The sequence below is a fragment of the Desmodus rotundus genome, chromosome 12 (assembly GCF_022682495.2).
Source record: "Desmodus rotundus isolate HL8 chromosome 12, HLdesRot8A.1, whole genome shotgun sequence".
NCBI lineage: Eukaryota > Metazoa > Chordata > Mammalia > Chiroptera > Phyllostomidae > Desmodus > Desmodus rotundus.
The window spans coordinates 41,162,810-41,177,859 of record NC_071398.1 but is presented as its reverse complement, the minus strand read 5'-3'; the positions used below and the strand labels follow the sequence as shown (position 1 = coordinate 41,177,859).

Sequence of the window (15,050 nt, the reverse complement as noted above, 5' to 3'; positions counted from 1 at the left end):
AAAGACTATTAAAGGCCGTGAAGTAGTGTATTGAGCCGGAGCTCAGCGCCCCTGAAACAGAAGGCTGTGAAGACTTTAAGAACGGGAGAAAGAATCAAAGGCATCTCTCTTTGCTCACTGGCTTTACAGAAAAGTAAAAGTTTTCATAAAATCTACAGAGGATGTCTTTTTACTTCATGGTTTTAAAGGTCCTCACCCAAGTTAGGCTTGTCCTCTCCCAAAGAGCCTGAGACACATGAGGGTTACATTTTAAGTGATGGGCCAGGCCCTTGTGACAGACCCTCTGAACCACACACTGGCAAGAGGGTTTTAAGGAGACTCCTGTGTATTTCAAATGGACAAAAAATGATCTTCAATTACAAATTGCAATTACACGATGAGGAAAATGCTCTGAAAATATGGAGGTCAGAGGCCTGCAATCAGGAAGCCCCTGTCTAAAGGATGGTGGGTTGTAACAACACTGCCTTCTGCACAGTGGGGGGAAATGTAACTAAATCTCTTGCAGCCAAGACTGAGTTTGCACCTATGTCAGTCTCTACAATTTATAAAGAGGTGCAAAATACCTGGGACTCCCTGAGCAGAGCCCGGATTGGATCTCCCAGAAGGCTGTGCTTCTGGAGATATCCACTCAGACCTTATATTTTTCTTTACGGTCACCTTTACTTTCATTGTCTATAATCACTAAGGAAGAAGTGTGTTCTCGATCCTACAGCATGGCTGGTGTCACCTGGTTTAGCCTGATCAGTTACCGACATGCAGAGGAGCTGACATTCACCACATAGTTTGCCATAATGAAGGTTTCTCGAGAAAACATAAGATGGGAGTTTTCACAGCCTCTTGAGGTTAGGAAGCCTCACCCTCACTCTTCACGTGCAGTCTCTCTAGTTTTAGGTGGTGTCATCTTCTCCAAGAGGTACCAATAAACCAAAGAGATCAAACTTAACTCTGTAAAGTGTGAGGACGTTTCTAATTCTCAGGGCATCAGTTAGGACATTGGAGCTGAAGCCTTGGTTTTGTTACAAAAGTTTCCATTTATATCTTAATAACCAAAAGAACAGAAATGTCCTTTACTCCTGCTAATAATTTAATGACACATAAGCAAGAATACTCCAGAGAATTTAGAAATCTTTTGAAAGACATCGAAGAGAAAGACCAAGAGCAGTGCTGCTACTCACACAGGTGATCTCATATCCACTCCCACCGTCTGCAACAGTGTCGCGGCGCCTCCGCCTGTTTGCGTGGAGAAGAGATGCTGCTCAGATTCTCTAAGCACTTCCCCTGCTCCCACTGGTTATCACACGGCCACTGCTCGTCCTCTGAGGGACACAGTGTCAGCTACACTGTGGACGTGGTACACATGAGACCCAACGGAGGTGGGGGTTTGGTCTAAAATGTGACCTTAAATCAACAGTAATGGCAATGTCAGCTCATATTTTTGAGTGTATATTGACTCAATAAAAATCTTTTAAGAACTATTTACCCTCAGAAAAAATCTATCATAATGATGCAAAAAAACTTTATTTAGAGTTTAACTACATATTAGGGGAAAGGGGGGTCACTCAGATTTCACAGTCAGCACAAGGGGCGCACTTTCAGCAGAACTGACGGTGTTGGAGACTTCACACTGGTAATTCCCAGCATCTTCCCTCTTGATGGGGTCGATGGTGAGGCTTCTGTGGTCCTGGGACAGCTTCATTCGCTCTGTGAGCTGCAGATTCATGCCATTGAACAGCCACTGGGTGGAGACTGCATTTGTGTCGCAGGTCAAGACCACGGCATCCTTGTTCTCTGTGACTATGGTGTTGCTGGCTTGGACGGTGGGCTTTCTCACAGGTTCTGTGGGGAAACAGAGAATATGACTGATTGAGAGTAGGCTTGAGACATGGAGCCACACTGCTTTCTCAGAGTTCTCAGCCTCTCACAGCCCACAGTGAGCTACGGAAACGTCACCAGAGTGTGGTCCTGACATTTGCAGGACAATTGTCTAAGTTCAGGTAACAATATGTAAGGGGAGAGCTGCATACTGCCCTCTGACCCCATACAACCTTAGGGTGATTCCTTTTATAAAAATATATATTTTATTGATTATGCTATTATAGTCATACCATTTTTTCACCCTTTTATTCCTCACTGTACTGCACACCCCTCCCACCAGTGTTCCCCAACTTATTTCATGTCCATGGGTTGTACATACAAGTTCTTTGCCTTCTCCATTTCCTGTACTATTCTTACCATCCTCCTGTCTGTTTTGTACCTACAAGTTATGCGTCTTATTCCCTGTACCTTTCCCCCATTCTACTCCCTCCACCTCCACTGATAACCCTCCATGTAATCTCCATTTCTGTGATTCTGTTCCTGTTCTAATTGTTTGGTTACTTGGTTTTTGGTTTTTTTGTTAGGTTCAGTTGTTGGTTGTGAGTTCATTGTCATTTTACTGTTCATATTTTCAATCATCTTCTTTTTCCTAGATAAGGCCCTTTAACATTTCATATAATAAGGGCTCAGTGATGATGAACTCCTTTAATTTGACCTTATCTGGGAAGCACTTGATCTCCCTCCTATTCTAAATAATAACTAATAATAACTTTGCTGGATAGAGTAATCTTGGATGTAGATCCTTGCCTTTCTTGACTCTGAATACTTCTTTCCAGCCCCTTCTTGCCTGCAATGTTTTACTTGAGAATTCAGCTGAGAGTCTTACAGGAACTCCTTTGTGGGTAACTGTCTCCTTTTCTCTTGCTGCTTTTAAGAATCTCTCCTTATCTTTAATCTGGGGTAATGTAATTATGATGTGCCTTGGTGTGTGCTTCCTTGGGTCCAACTTCTTTGGGACTCTGAGCTTCCTTGACTTCCTGGAAGTCTATTTCTTTTGCCAGATTGGGGAAGTTCTCCTTCATTATTTCTTGAAGTAAGTTTTTAATTTCTTGCTTTTCCTCTTCTCCTTCTGACACTCCTATTATTTGAATGTTGGAATGTTTAAGTTGTTCTGGAGTTTCCTAAGCCTCTTCTCATTTATTTGAATTCTCATTTCTTCATTCTGTTCTGATTGAATGTTTATTTCTCACCTCTGCTCTATTTAGGAAATATTTAATTTCCTTCCTGTCACAGTTGGTTTCCTGCACATTTTTCTTTATTTCACTTTTCATAGCCTTCACTTTTTCCTAAATTTTGTGAACATAATGAACCATTTCTGTGATCACCCTGATTATGAGCGTTTCGAACTCTTAATTGATAGGTTGGGTATCTCTTTGTCACTTAGTTCTGTTTTTGGAGCTGTGATCTGTTCTTTCATTTGATCAATATTTTTTTAGTCAAAGCATGCCTGTTATATTGTAAGGGGCAGAACCTTAGCTATTTGCCAGGGCAGAGCAAGACAAGTTACTGTGTTGTGGCACTGTACGTGGGGAAGTGGTCTGAGAGGGAACAATGTCACTTGCTCGACTCTTAGTCACTTCCCCTGCTATGCATAAGCAATTAGGGCCCTTCTGGTGCTGATACCCTTGTGGGTGGGTTTGTGTACATTCTAGGACCCTGTGGGTCTCTCTAGTGAACTCTCTTGCAAGGCTGGGAGTTTCTCCCATGGCTTCAGAGCCCAGAGGTTTTTGTAGCCAAAGATTTTCAGGATTTATTTCCCCACACTGGAACCCTGGGTTACACGGTCTGTCTCTCTCCCTTGTTGTTACCCCCAGTTTATCCACACATAAATGTGGGCTTCCCCCGGCTGCCAGCTGTTGCCTTGCCTGTCCCAGCCTGCCAGCCTAGCCCACACGGTCCACTAGCTGCCACATTGCCGGGCATCTTCTCCACCCTGACTGTCCGTCTCTGTGCTTCCTACCAGTCTGCGTGAATGTTTCTTCTTTAACTCCTTGGTTTTGGGACTTCCATACAGTTTGATTTTCTGGCAGTTCCGGTTATGTTTTGTTTTTCAAAATGTTATATTCCTTCTTTTGGTTGTGTGAGGAGGTAAAGTCTATTTGCCTATGCCTCCATCTTGGCTGGAAGTCTCAAGTTGATTCCTTAACTGTTCCCTCAAACATCTCTGTAGTAGTAGCACAAAAAGCCCCTTCCCATCCCATATATCCCATAACCTCATCTTCAGGTACACTTTTTCCCTTATGAGCTTTTACTGATATTTTTCCAGAACTTTTTTTGATTTCACAAAACATCAAGTCTCACTCCTTAAGTAAACTTTTATGTATGTTAGGTAAGGCAGGTTTGCCACCTTTTTCCATCTCTAGGGACAAAGGTAGTTCACAGTAAGTGAAAAAGCATTTACCTTTTGTTAAATAAATTATTAGGCAGTAAAGACGGCCAATCCAGTCTTCATGACTGTAGACCTGGAAGATTCCCATCTAAAAGAGTTCTCAGTCTGAGCAACACTTTATTTCTTGGCCTACTGATTCGATATCTTGGGAAATTAATCTTTAGAGACAAGTGATTATGGTTTTAACAAAGGCATTGACTATAGGAATAGAAGAAAACTATTCACTATAATAAAAGCCATATATAAATTCCCAGAGCTAACACAGTATTTCATGGAGAAACTAAAAATCTTTACTAATATCATGAACAAGAAAAGAATGCTATTTTTCTACATATTCAACATAGTACTGGAAGTTTGGACCACAACATTTATGCAAGCAGATGAAATAAGTTGTATCCAAATTGGTAAAAAAAGAAAAAAAATGATCCTTTTTGAAAAGATGACATAATCTTATATGTAGAAAACCATAAAGTTTCTGACACACACACACACACACATTTCAAGATAATAATTAAGGGGAAGTTGCAGGACATAAAATCAACATTAGCATCACCTTTGTTTTTGCAATGGCAATGAAAAATTTCAAAATGAAATTAAGAAATAGTTCCATTTACAATAGCACCAAAAGACTAGAATATGTAGTAATAAACCTAATTAATAATGTGGAGAATGTGTACACTGAAAACTACCAAACATGTTTTAAAAAATAAGATGGGGCTGGAAAGAAGTATTTGAAGTCATGAAAGGCAAGGACCTACATCCAAGATTACTGTATCCAACAAAGCTATCATTTAGAATAGAAGGGCAGATAAAGTGCTTCCCAGATAAGGTCAAGTTAAAGGAATTCACCATCACCAAGTTCTTACTATATGAAATGTTAAAGGGACTTATCTAAGAAAAAGAAGATCAAAAATATGAATAGTAAAATGACAGCAAACTCACAACTATCAACAAATGAACCTAAAAGAAAAGAAGAACAATGAAAACAAAAACTAAGCAAACCATAACAGGAACAGAATCAGAGAAATGGACATCACACAGAGGGTTTTCAGTGGGGAGGGGGAAGGGAGGAATGGGGAGGAAAGGTATAGAGAAGAAGGAGCATAATTAGTAGGCATAAAATAGATGAGAAGAGATAAAAAATCATATAGGAAACAGCAGACTCAAAGAACTTGTATGTACAACCCATGGACATGAACTAAAGAGGGGGATGCTGGAGGGTTGGGGGGACAGGGTGGAGGGAGGATAAGGGGGTAAAATTGGGAAAACTGTAATAGCATAATCAATAAAAAATACTTTAAATAGAAAAAAATAAAATTTATTCTGAAAAAAAAAGTCAAAATAGGCACATATCAATGGAAAAACATACACGTTCATTTATTGGAAGACCCCCAAACTATCTACATATTTGGTCCAATCACTATCACAATCCTAAGGTCTTTCTGGCAGAAATAGAAAAATCCATTCTACGTTTCATGAGGAATTTCAATGAACCCCAAATTGTTGAAATGATTTTTTGAAAAGAAAAAATGAAGGCATTGTATTTTCTAATTTCAAAGCTTACTGCAGAGCCGAAGTAACCAAAATAGTGTGACACTGTCATGAAAAGTCACAGAAAAAGATGCTCAACACCACTGTTATTTACAAAAAGTAAAAATCAAAACCCCTACAGTTGAATTTGTTGTTTGTGATGTTGGGTGTGGCTCTGCAGGAAAGAGAAAAAAATTCCCTGTGTGGTACCTTTGATTTCTCCAAAACTTCTTCAACCAGAGTCGGTACTTGTCACCTCTCAGTCAATTTGAGTCCTTGAAATAACAAGGCAGGTCTGTGCATCGTTAGAAAATGCATGGGAATCTGGGTGCTCAGGGAACGCATGGCCTCCAGCTATATGTCTGGGGGAAAGTACAGACGTTCTCTAGTGTCATTTAAGTATCAGTGTTCGGTTATGGAAAGACATAGTGATGGGAGTCAGAGACACCCCTGTAATTCTGGATCTTCACTGACCACCGGACGGCCTGCCTGACCAGAAGCCTTTCCTTCCAGCTGCACAGACATCTATTGCCCTGCTGAGGTGTGTTTCTATGAGGCACCATTTCGGAAGACATCCTAGAGACTGAGTTTGAGCAGAAATAACACACAGAGGCCAGAAGAAAGGCAGTGGTCAGTTGAATACTGAGGCCTCTGGCTCAAGAGGTACATGAGATCTTTCTTGAAATGAACAAGTAAGACAATCCAAGAAATGACTTAGCAAAGAGGAAAAAGGACAGGCAGTAGCTGATTATGGCAGCAGAATCATATGCTCTGCCCTTGACCATTAAAGTCGTTTTCTCTCAGCTGAGGGCAGGTGTGTCCTTGTACAAATGCAAAATGAGTGACGTACAGCAAGTGGGGAACATGGACTTGCTGAAATTCTGGCGCTTTTGGGCCGTTAGTATCAGGTGGCTATGAGATAGAAATTTGGAATAAACTAATATTCTAAATTTTAATAAACTAAACTTGCCATCGGTGAGAATTCCAAGGAATCTGTATCCAGGTTCCAGTATCTGAAGAGCTTTTGGAAAATTCATTCATTCATTCAATTACCATTTATTTCTTCCTAATTCATCATAAGCAACTATTCATTACATGTTGGTCCCTGAGCTGGTTTCAGGGGTAGGGTGGGGAGTGAGAAGGCAAAGTCCTTCCTTTCTATCTGGTGGGAGTGACTGTACCTCAATAGGAAACAAATAAGTAAGTGTTGTCAAGTCCAGTGCAGGGAGGTCTGGGTAGGCCACCTGAGGGAGATGCCTAGATATTCTATGCAGTGACTGTTACTGCAGGTAAATATTTTCTAAGAAAAATAGATTATTTCTCATTTTTTTCACTCCAAAGACCAAAATTTATTTCTATAAGCTGAGTAGACCTAAGATAAAAGGGTATGAGTGAATTCATTGGTTTAGGAATCCAAAGATTCTCTCACATGACCCCAGAGTGAGAGAAATTAAGTCTCTGGCAGAGACAGACCTCGAGTGACTCTGATCAGCTGCTCATATTCTGTGTGGCTGTGCTTCAGGGACTGAATCCACCTGTTTCTCAGTTTATTCTTGATGAACATCTGGCTGACACATTGTCAGTGTAGCAACTGTAAAATACTTACACTATCTGACCAAATCTTGGGATTGAAGAGCTGCTCAAATAAGAAGCATCTGTTATTGATCGACTCCAAGAGAGGATCCCCTGGGCTGATTTCTGGTGAGTGAGGAGCTGCCAGAAGCATCTTTTTTTTCCTCAGTTTCTTTCTGGGGATGCTGACCATTTTCCGAACTTTCCTAAGGAGCCCCTAGATAGTCAGCTATGCCCAAGGACGTTGTCTAACTGTTCCCTCCACACACAGACTCAGGTGATACCAAACTCCATTTCTGTCAAGACCGGCCTCTTGGGCCTGAGCCCTGATGGGTGACCGGCTCATGAGAATTGGGACTTGGGCACCCATTACTGTGACACACTCAGCCCTTCTGAGGAGGCCAAACCCAACCTGGCAGAGGCTCACCACGGTCCCTGGAGTCAAGATCCCTGGCACTGGGTTCTTGGGAGGGGTTTCTGAGCTGCGCTGTGCAAGAATCCCAGGGGGTATCTCGGACCATGCTCTGGACTACGACAGCAGGGTCATTCTCAGAGTCGAGTCCCTGGGCAGGGGCTCAGGGCACTGGGCTGAGACTGGTCTCCCTGTGCTGAGTTACTTCCATCAGACTGATCCTGCTCTGTGCAGTGACTGTCTGCAGGGTGGCAAGTTGGGAAGGGAACTGACATTTGAGGAAGTTTGTCTACAGTCTGTGTATCCTGCACTAAATGCCAAAATCCAACCTGAACCAAAGTGCAGAGGGGAATGCAGGCAGATCCAGGATCATCAGTCCTGTGTGTGGAGCAGAAGTCGCCCCACCCGACACCCAGAGGTCAGAAAATAATCACTCACCGTACACATTAAGCTGTCTATATCCTATCAGCGTTTTTAAAGGTGGACGTTCCAGTAGTACAGTGTATATTCCTGTGTCATTCATGGTGACATTCATTAATATCAAGGACCCATCATAGATTATGGTCACTCGTCCATATGCAGGGCCTCTTACATGGTATAATGAATTTTGTGTAAAAAATGCAATGATCCGATCTTCGTCAACGCCTTTCCCCCTGTACCACTTGAGGCGTGCAGCATTGGGAACCTTACTGCGGATACGCAGAAGAACATCTTCCCCTTCGGTAACATTTTTTGACACAATAGTCAGTTGTTCTGTGGTGGGCAGGCACCAGAAGTTTAAGAGGGAGACTAGGAAAAAAGAAAAAAAAGTTATCAATATTTGTATCTATGTTTTGAGATGGAAAGATGGGACCCTGAATCCTGGACAAGGCTCTCTATGTCTCAGCTTTGGTCTACACATCTGTGTGTCTCCCATGGTCAAGGTCAACAGCATGGCCCCCATTACTTCATCACCTCTGAAGCTGTTATTTTCTCTGTTTCAAATACCCTTCTCGAAGTGGTTGTCTTGCTCAACCCTTCACTTTCCAGACCCTTCCTGACACTCAGGAGCTTTCTGAAAGACACCTATGCTGATCATTTTCTCTAAAGGTTTTTTGACTTCACTTTCTGCCCCCGCTCTGAATTTTCACAGCAATTGTGGGTATCTGACATCGCATCTGGATTTTCTTTGTCCCTCTCTCCTCTATGGAACACGGGCTTTCTGATCGCAGGGCTTGTCTGATCTTGTACCTCCAGCGACTGTGACAGACTGAAAATATATGGGGTTGCATGAATAGGTGACCCCAGGGTTCTGTACCTCACTGGGGTTTTTTGCCCATTTCTGTGGTTGGTGGTAATGACAATGTCTAGCACCTCTGGATAAATTTTTTTTCTGGTGTTTTGTGATATGAATCAATATTATTATTGTCAGTTTTCATGATTCAATACTCAATGATGTATAATAAGGAATGAAAAGCAATTCAGGGCTTTTGGCCTCTCATCACTTCCATATTACAATATTTTCCTCTTGCTGAGCCCCCTTCCTGAACCTACTCTGCTCCTTGTCCGTCACTGTCAGGTCCAGACAGAAGCCTTCCCTCATTTCTCAGAGCTCTGGTCTCTTCAGCAGACCCCAGCCAGTCTCTGTGTCAGATCCTTCATCTGCCCCAAGAATTGTCTCCTACTTACCAACCAGCAGGAGCCCTTGCCAGTGGACCAGTCCTCTGTGGGTAGAGACTGAGAAGAATCCCATGGTGTCTGCTGCCTGCTCTGTGGCTGTGTGATTGAGAGAAGCCTGAGGTTCTGTAAGGCTGACAGGCACCTCTGTGCAGAACTCAATGTGCTGTGTGTCCTACCTGTGCGCTGACCTTTATTCTGGGGCAAGATTACTATTCTTGTCATGTGGGCTGGGGGCGGGGTCTGGGCTCAGGACCCTAACACTCCCTGTCCTCATTCTGCCACTCTTGTCCCTTCTAACCAGTACTGCTCCTCTATACACTTGTTCCCTGAGAAACCTGAGGTCTCTCAACACCACACAAACACACAGGCACACTTACATACACACACTTGCATATACACATACAGATACAAAAACCCACTCTCATGCTGAGCTTGGCAAAGCACAAGCTTGGGGTGTCCTGGTTTGGGGGTTTCCCCAGAGCTTCCTGTCAGGTGTGCGGTAGACTTTCCTATATCCCTCTCTCTTCACATGTGACTTTTCCCTTCAGAGCAGGTGTTCTTGAGCTAACTCAGAAAATCCTGTCACAAGGAAGTCACCCCTGCTGTGCATCGGATCACCTGTGAAACTCTTCACATCACGATTACGAAGGTAGATGTGAAGGAAGAACCAACCACCTCTCCTGCTCTGCCCTGCACAGGGGAAGTCTCCAGATCCTGTTAAACCTCAGATTCTGACAGGGGGCGGGCGCCGTGGGTCAGAGACTCTGCGTCTCACAAGCTCTCAGGAGAGGTTGGTCTTCCTGGCTTTTAGGGTACACTTGCAAAAGCAAGGCTGATGAGGGAACATCTATCCCTGAGAGGATTACCCACTCATGCTCCATTGGCCGCGGCTGTGTCTTAGTCTTTTGTATGTCAATACCGCAAAAAGAGCCCTGGGTATCCTTAAAAAGTGGGTATTATTTCATTTGTCACACAGAAACCCAGCTGGGAATCCAGGCTGCTTCCTGTTCTCAGATGCTCTGAGAAGGTTTTATTTCCTCCCAGCAGGAAGGTCACAGAGATGCATCTGGGGGTTACAAGGGGTAAAGCCTGGCAATAGTTGCAGAGGAGACCCTTCTTCTATCTCAGGTTGTCACCACACTGGCTTTTGCTTCATGGGACAAACACGCAAAACCAGAAGTCTGAACAGGACCTGCAGTTTGGGGCGTGAAGGGGGACGTGTCCTGCTTGTCCCAGGTAGAAAGCACTGTGGGGAAAGGCCAGGTGCCTACGGGCTTCCTGATATGCAAGAGACAGTTTCAGGTGGACCTTTGCTTTCCATAGCTGTTTGTGGGGCCCGTCCTTGTGCTCCCTGGCTGTTGGGACAACCTCTGGTTTCTGGCTGGGAGGCTTTCTGGTGGTCACCAGACTTGCCCATGGGTGATGCCAGGCATGGGGCAGAGGGCAGCGCAGAGTCCCCTGAGTGAGAGGTGTTCCTAGGTTCTGTAAAAATAAGGTAAGTCCAAATCTGTGGAGCAGTTTAGTGAGTTTATCTGAGCCAGTGACATCACATGCCTGGGAGCATGGTCTCAAATCAGTGAAGAAATGCAGTTTTCCAGCCTATTTCACACATTATAATCAAAGTAGAAGGTGAATAGGGTTGCATAAAATCCATTAGGAGATGAGAGAAAACATAGATGGATATCTCTAGAATTGGGGAAAAACACAAAATGGAGAAACATATTTTTTACATTGGTGGGTACAGGATAATTGACATTTACAGGACACAGAGAAGGTGTGCAGGGGACCAGGTAATATAAGGGATGCTGTGGTCTCACTCGCTTGTCCCAGACTCTGTGCCTTTGAAAGGTCCAGCACACAAAATCACTCTGATGGGCCAAACTTATGTTGTCCAAGATGCACACACACACACACAGATCAGGGCTCACTTAAGGTAAAGACTGAGCTTTGCTAAGGAAAATATAGGCCTAGGATGTAACAAGCTGCCATCAGCTGCCCAGTTAGAAATTTCTGATCAGAATATCCTGTGAAGCTTTTCAAGCCTGCCACGTAAGTCATTTCTGTGCCCCTGTCTGCCCACACGGCCCAGGAGCTGGAGCATCTCCATGGGAACCCTCAAACAGGGGCCCTGTGCGTTCTTCTGTTAGGGGAGGAGAGGTTCTAGTAGAAACCTCAGCCCCTCTGAGATGGAAGCAACCACACACTCTGGGTTGTCCTGTCCCAGTCTGCACAGGAAGATCCCCTTGTTCCCAGGACATCATGACCTACACAGATATCTTCAGAAACAAGAGGCATGTGTGCCCCAGACCTGGAACTCTAGGAATGAAATCATCCCTGATTCCTGTAAGGTCAGGGTGTACTCCTTCCTCCCCTGGCAGTAACTCTTTCAGGGATTCAGGATCCAGAGTTTCTGTCAGGCCAGGTATCTGTGAGAATAGGAAGAACGCAGGCCCTGGGTGATGAGACATAACTCACAAGGTGGGACTGTGGAGGGCTGTGGTTGTGGGGGAATGAATGAGGTCCAACCCTCACTGTTAGGAGGATCCTTTCCTTCCTCCTGATGTATGAGAAGTAAAACCCTGACGCTAGGATGTCCCCACGCATGTGGTGGCCTCTTCTCATTCTGACACCAGTGCTTTGTGTCTGTAAGAAACATCATTTGACTGCAAGTGTCACCCAGGGTGACAGGCTTCCATTGTGTGGTTTCCCTCATTGATTTAATGAGTGTTCATGGAGCATCTGTGATTTTCCAGGCTCCTGGCTTGGACCTGGAAAGTCCAAAGAGAACAAGACAAGTGTGGGCCCTGTGCTTATTGAGGCTGCCTTGTAACAGAGACACGGTCTCAGATAAATTGTGGCTCTACGGAGTTAATTGTAACCAGTGAAGGAGAACTTCTGGTGCACACCCAGCATGGACTTGAGTTTCAGTTGGTCTGGGATTACAGAGATCCCAGAGACTCCTTCTGAGAAAGGAGTTCTTGGCTGAAACTTGATGAGTTAGTGGCCATTTTCCCCCTGAAGAACAAAGGCTGTTAAAAAATGCTTCCAGCGGAGGACTGACCTTTGGTGGGCTGACGTTGCCTGGGTGGAGTAGCAGACGCAGTCCACTGTGGGGAGCTTGGAGAGTTAGACTGTGGAATGATTGATACGGATGAGGTTGGGCCCTGCTGGCTGTGAGTGCTTCAGAGATGGGGTCAGGGGTGTCCCTGAAAGGCTCCAGCCTACAGAATAATTCTGCCGCCCTGGTGGGCAAGCATAAAATTGGCAAGAAAATGTCCTGTTAACAGTTTTCTTTTTTTAAATTTTATATTTTCTATTCAACTTATACTTTAGGCAGTATGTCATATATGTATATATAATTTTATATACACTTATTGGATTATAGTTGAATATAATAAGCTTAATATATAGAAAGTATACAATTTATGCAGTTTTCCCAGATGCATGCACCAGAGAATGTGTACAATGAAAATAAAGACCATGTCCCTTACTGTTAAAGTCCTCTCATGCTCTCTTGTAATCTCTTCAATTCTTCACCTGTCCACCTCCTTTTTAGCGTAAAGGAAAATCTCATCAGCTTTTTTTATTATAAATTCATTTGAATTTTCTAAGGTTTTATGCTAAACTATGCAATTTTAGGCCGTATTGCCTTCTGTACTAAACACAAGTATTTTGCCATAGTTCTTCTTTTTAATATTCTAGTTATACCTCATTCTAGGGATGTATTACTTTTGTTTATGTATTCACCTTTTTATAGACATTTGTGTTTTTTCCTACTTCCTACAAGTGAACCTGCCAGAAACATTTGTGCAGCACAGTCTTTAACACAAAGAATCAGTGCTTGTAAAACCGTGAACAGCTAGAGGAATGGAAGGGAGGGAGCTATCCCTTGAAGTCTGGTCTCAAGGTTGCACGGCCACAGCCCACCCATCAGTCACCACAGGAGCAGAAACAATGGCCCCATCTCCCTTCCAGCTTCTGAATAATGAACCAGTGCACCTCAGAGGCTGACTTTAATTCACATCTGGATTTTAAATCACTAGGAGTAGGGGAAAGGTAGTGTTTAAACTTTTTAGTCCCTCTGATATAAGAGGAAACCTAAGAAAAATGAAGGGTATATGCCAGGTGCCCACAGACCACACATGACGTGTCTCAGTCAACCAGCAGGCCGTGCGACTCTGTGCACCTCAGTAAGCGCCAGTTCCCTCATGTGATGTCATAAAAACATGTTTGGCCTTCTTTCTTGGATTTTAGACAAAAACCTCTAAAAGTTCTGGAATTTTCTAAGTCATATGGGTGCTGAGAGTATCTTTTGTTGTGTTGACGCAACTCTCGGCAGGCCTCTGGGTAGCTGCAGAGTGAGGGCAGGTCACCAGAAAGACCAAGTTGTGATCAAAAGCTTGAAATTTTCAGCTCTGAACAGAAGGAATGTTTCAACCCGAATAGAATTTTTATGAGTCTTCTTGAGTCAAACATGACGATAATTGCAAGGAAGACAAATCTCAATGGGTTAAGAAAATATTCCGAATAACGGCAATGTTGCCCCTTATTTTCTACAGAAGTGTCAAAGGCAGAGGCCTAAGGGTTTATATTAAATCTATTGGCAGTAGACTGGGGAGGTGGGAGATAGCAAAATGCCAAAATCTCTGAGACTGGGTAAAATGTAAAACAATTAGACGTATATGATTGTTAGGTTGGTGGGTACAGAATCGTTAGCGGTTAACAGTGAACACAACAACAATAGTAATGAGAGGGTATGTGGTCTCCGCTATGGTGCAGTGAGGGGTCTGAGAAAAAGAAAATCACCCCGACATTTTAAAGGTACATTATGGTAGGGGCAAAAAGACAATGAACATCCTCAATTAAGGTAAAATGTTTGACCTTTGTCAGGAAAGATACTGGTCTGGGACGGGACTGCCTACCATGAGTCACTTTGGGTTAAGAGTTTTAATTTCAGACCATGCTCTGTGGCTTCCTTAGGTCTCAGAGTGTGTAAGTCCCACCATGCAGGCCTTCCCTTGCTTGTCAGGTTTAGTATGTGGCCCCTTTTTTGTCCACACTAATGCTTTTGGTTATAAATCAACCTAAAGCACTCATTAGTGACCCACCTTTTTTTGTTAGATAACATTGTCTCAAGTGCTAGGAAGGGAATCTTAGGAAGACTCAGTGTCAGTGTTTGTCTTGCTGGACGATAAACGGTTGGTGATGCAGCAAGACCTTCACCTTGGATGGAAGTCAAAGCCGAATGTTCTCAAAAGAGAAAAGCAGGTAAATGGGAGGCAGTCAGTCCCACAGGCCTTTATTAAAAAACACTCTGGGTCATTGCTAACATATAATCTATCATGACTAAATTGTGCTGTCTCATTTCTCTGTGTTTTGCACCTTGTATTACATTTACTTACAGTTTGAGGTCAGGCTACGCACCAGTCCAGTTTCACCCATCTGACCATAGGATAGGGTCATATTTACTATGGCCCACCAGTATTAATTATTAATTATTACTTAGCCATTATTACTCTTATTTCTGCTAGTTGTATACTTGGAAGCTGTCACCTTAAGGTTTATTTGGGGACCAGGCTGAGGAACGGAACGCTGTAAAGTACAATTACCATC

At 43.4% G+C, this 15,050-nt stretch overlaps 1 protein-coding gene across 1 annotated transcript; it reads right to left on the bottom strand.

Moving 5' to 3' along the window:
* Positions 1 to 1,548: 1,548 nt before the first annotated feature.
* On the bottom strand, positions 1,549 to 9,580 carry LOC112312874 (cell adhesion molecule CEACAM21-like). The gene is made up of 3 exons (XM_024569441.4): positions 9,447 to 9,580; positions 8,217 to 8,567; positions 1,549 to 1,836 (listed from the first exon to the last, which is right to left on the bottom strand). The coding sequence occupies exons 1-3, from the start codon at positions 9,508 to 9,510 to the stop codon at positions 1,556 to 1,558; spliced, it is 696 nt and encodes a 231-aa protein (XP_024425209.3). The 5' UTR covers positions 9,511 to 9,580; the 3' UTR covers positions 1,549 to 1,555.
* Between the last annotated feature and the right edge of the window lie 5,470 nt (positions 9,581 to 15,050).

Excerpts from the sequence above, each read along its gene's own strand:
- LOC112312874 (XM_024569441.4), bottom strand. The coding sequence starts at position 9,510 with ATGGGATTCTTCTCAGTCTCTACCCACAGAGGACTGGTCCACTGGCAA. Across the intron at positions 8,568-9,446 it reads GCAAGGGCTCCTGCTGGTTG|TCTCCCTCTTAAACTTCTGG; the intron begins GTAAGTAGGAGA and ends CTTTTTTCCTAG. Across the intron at positions 1,837-8,216 it reads TAGACAGCTTAATGTGTACG|AACCTGTGAGAAAGCCCACC; the intron begins GTGAGTGATTAT and ends GTTTCCCCACAG.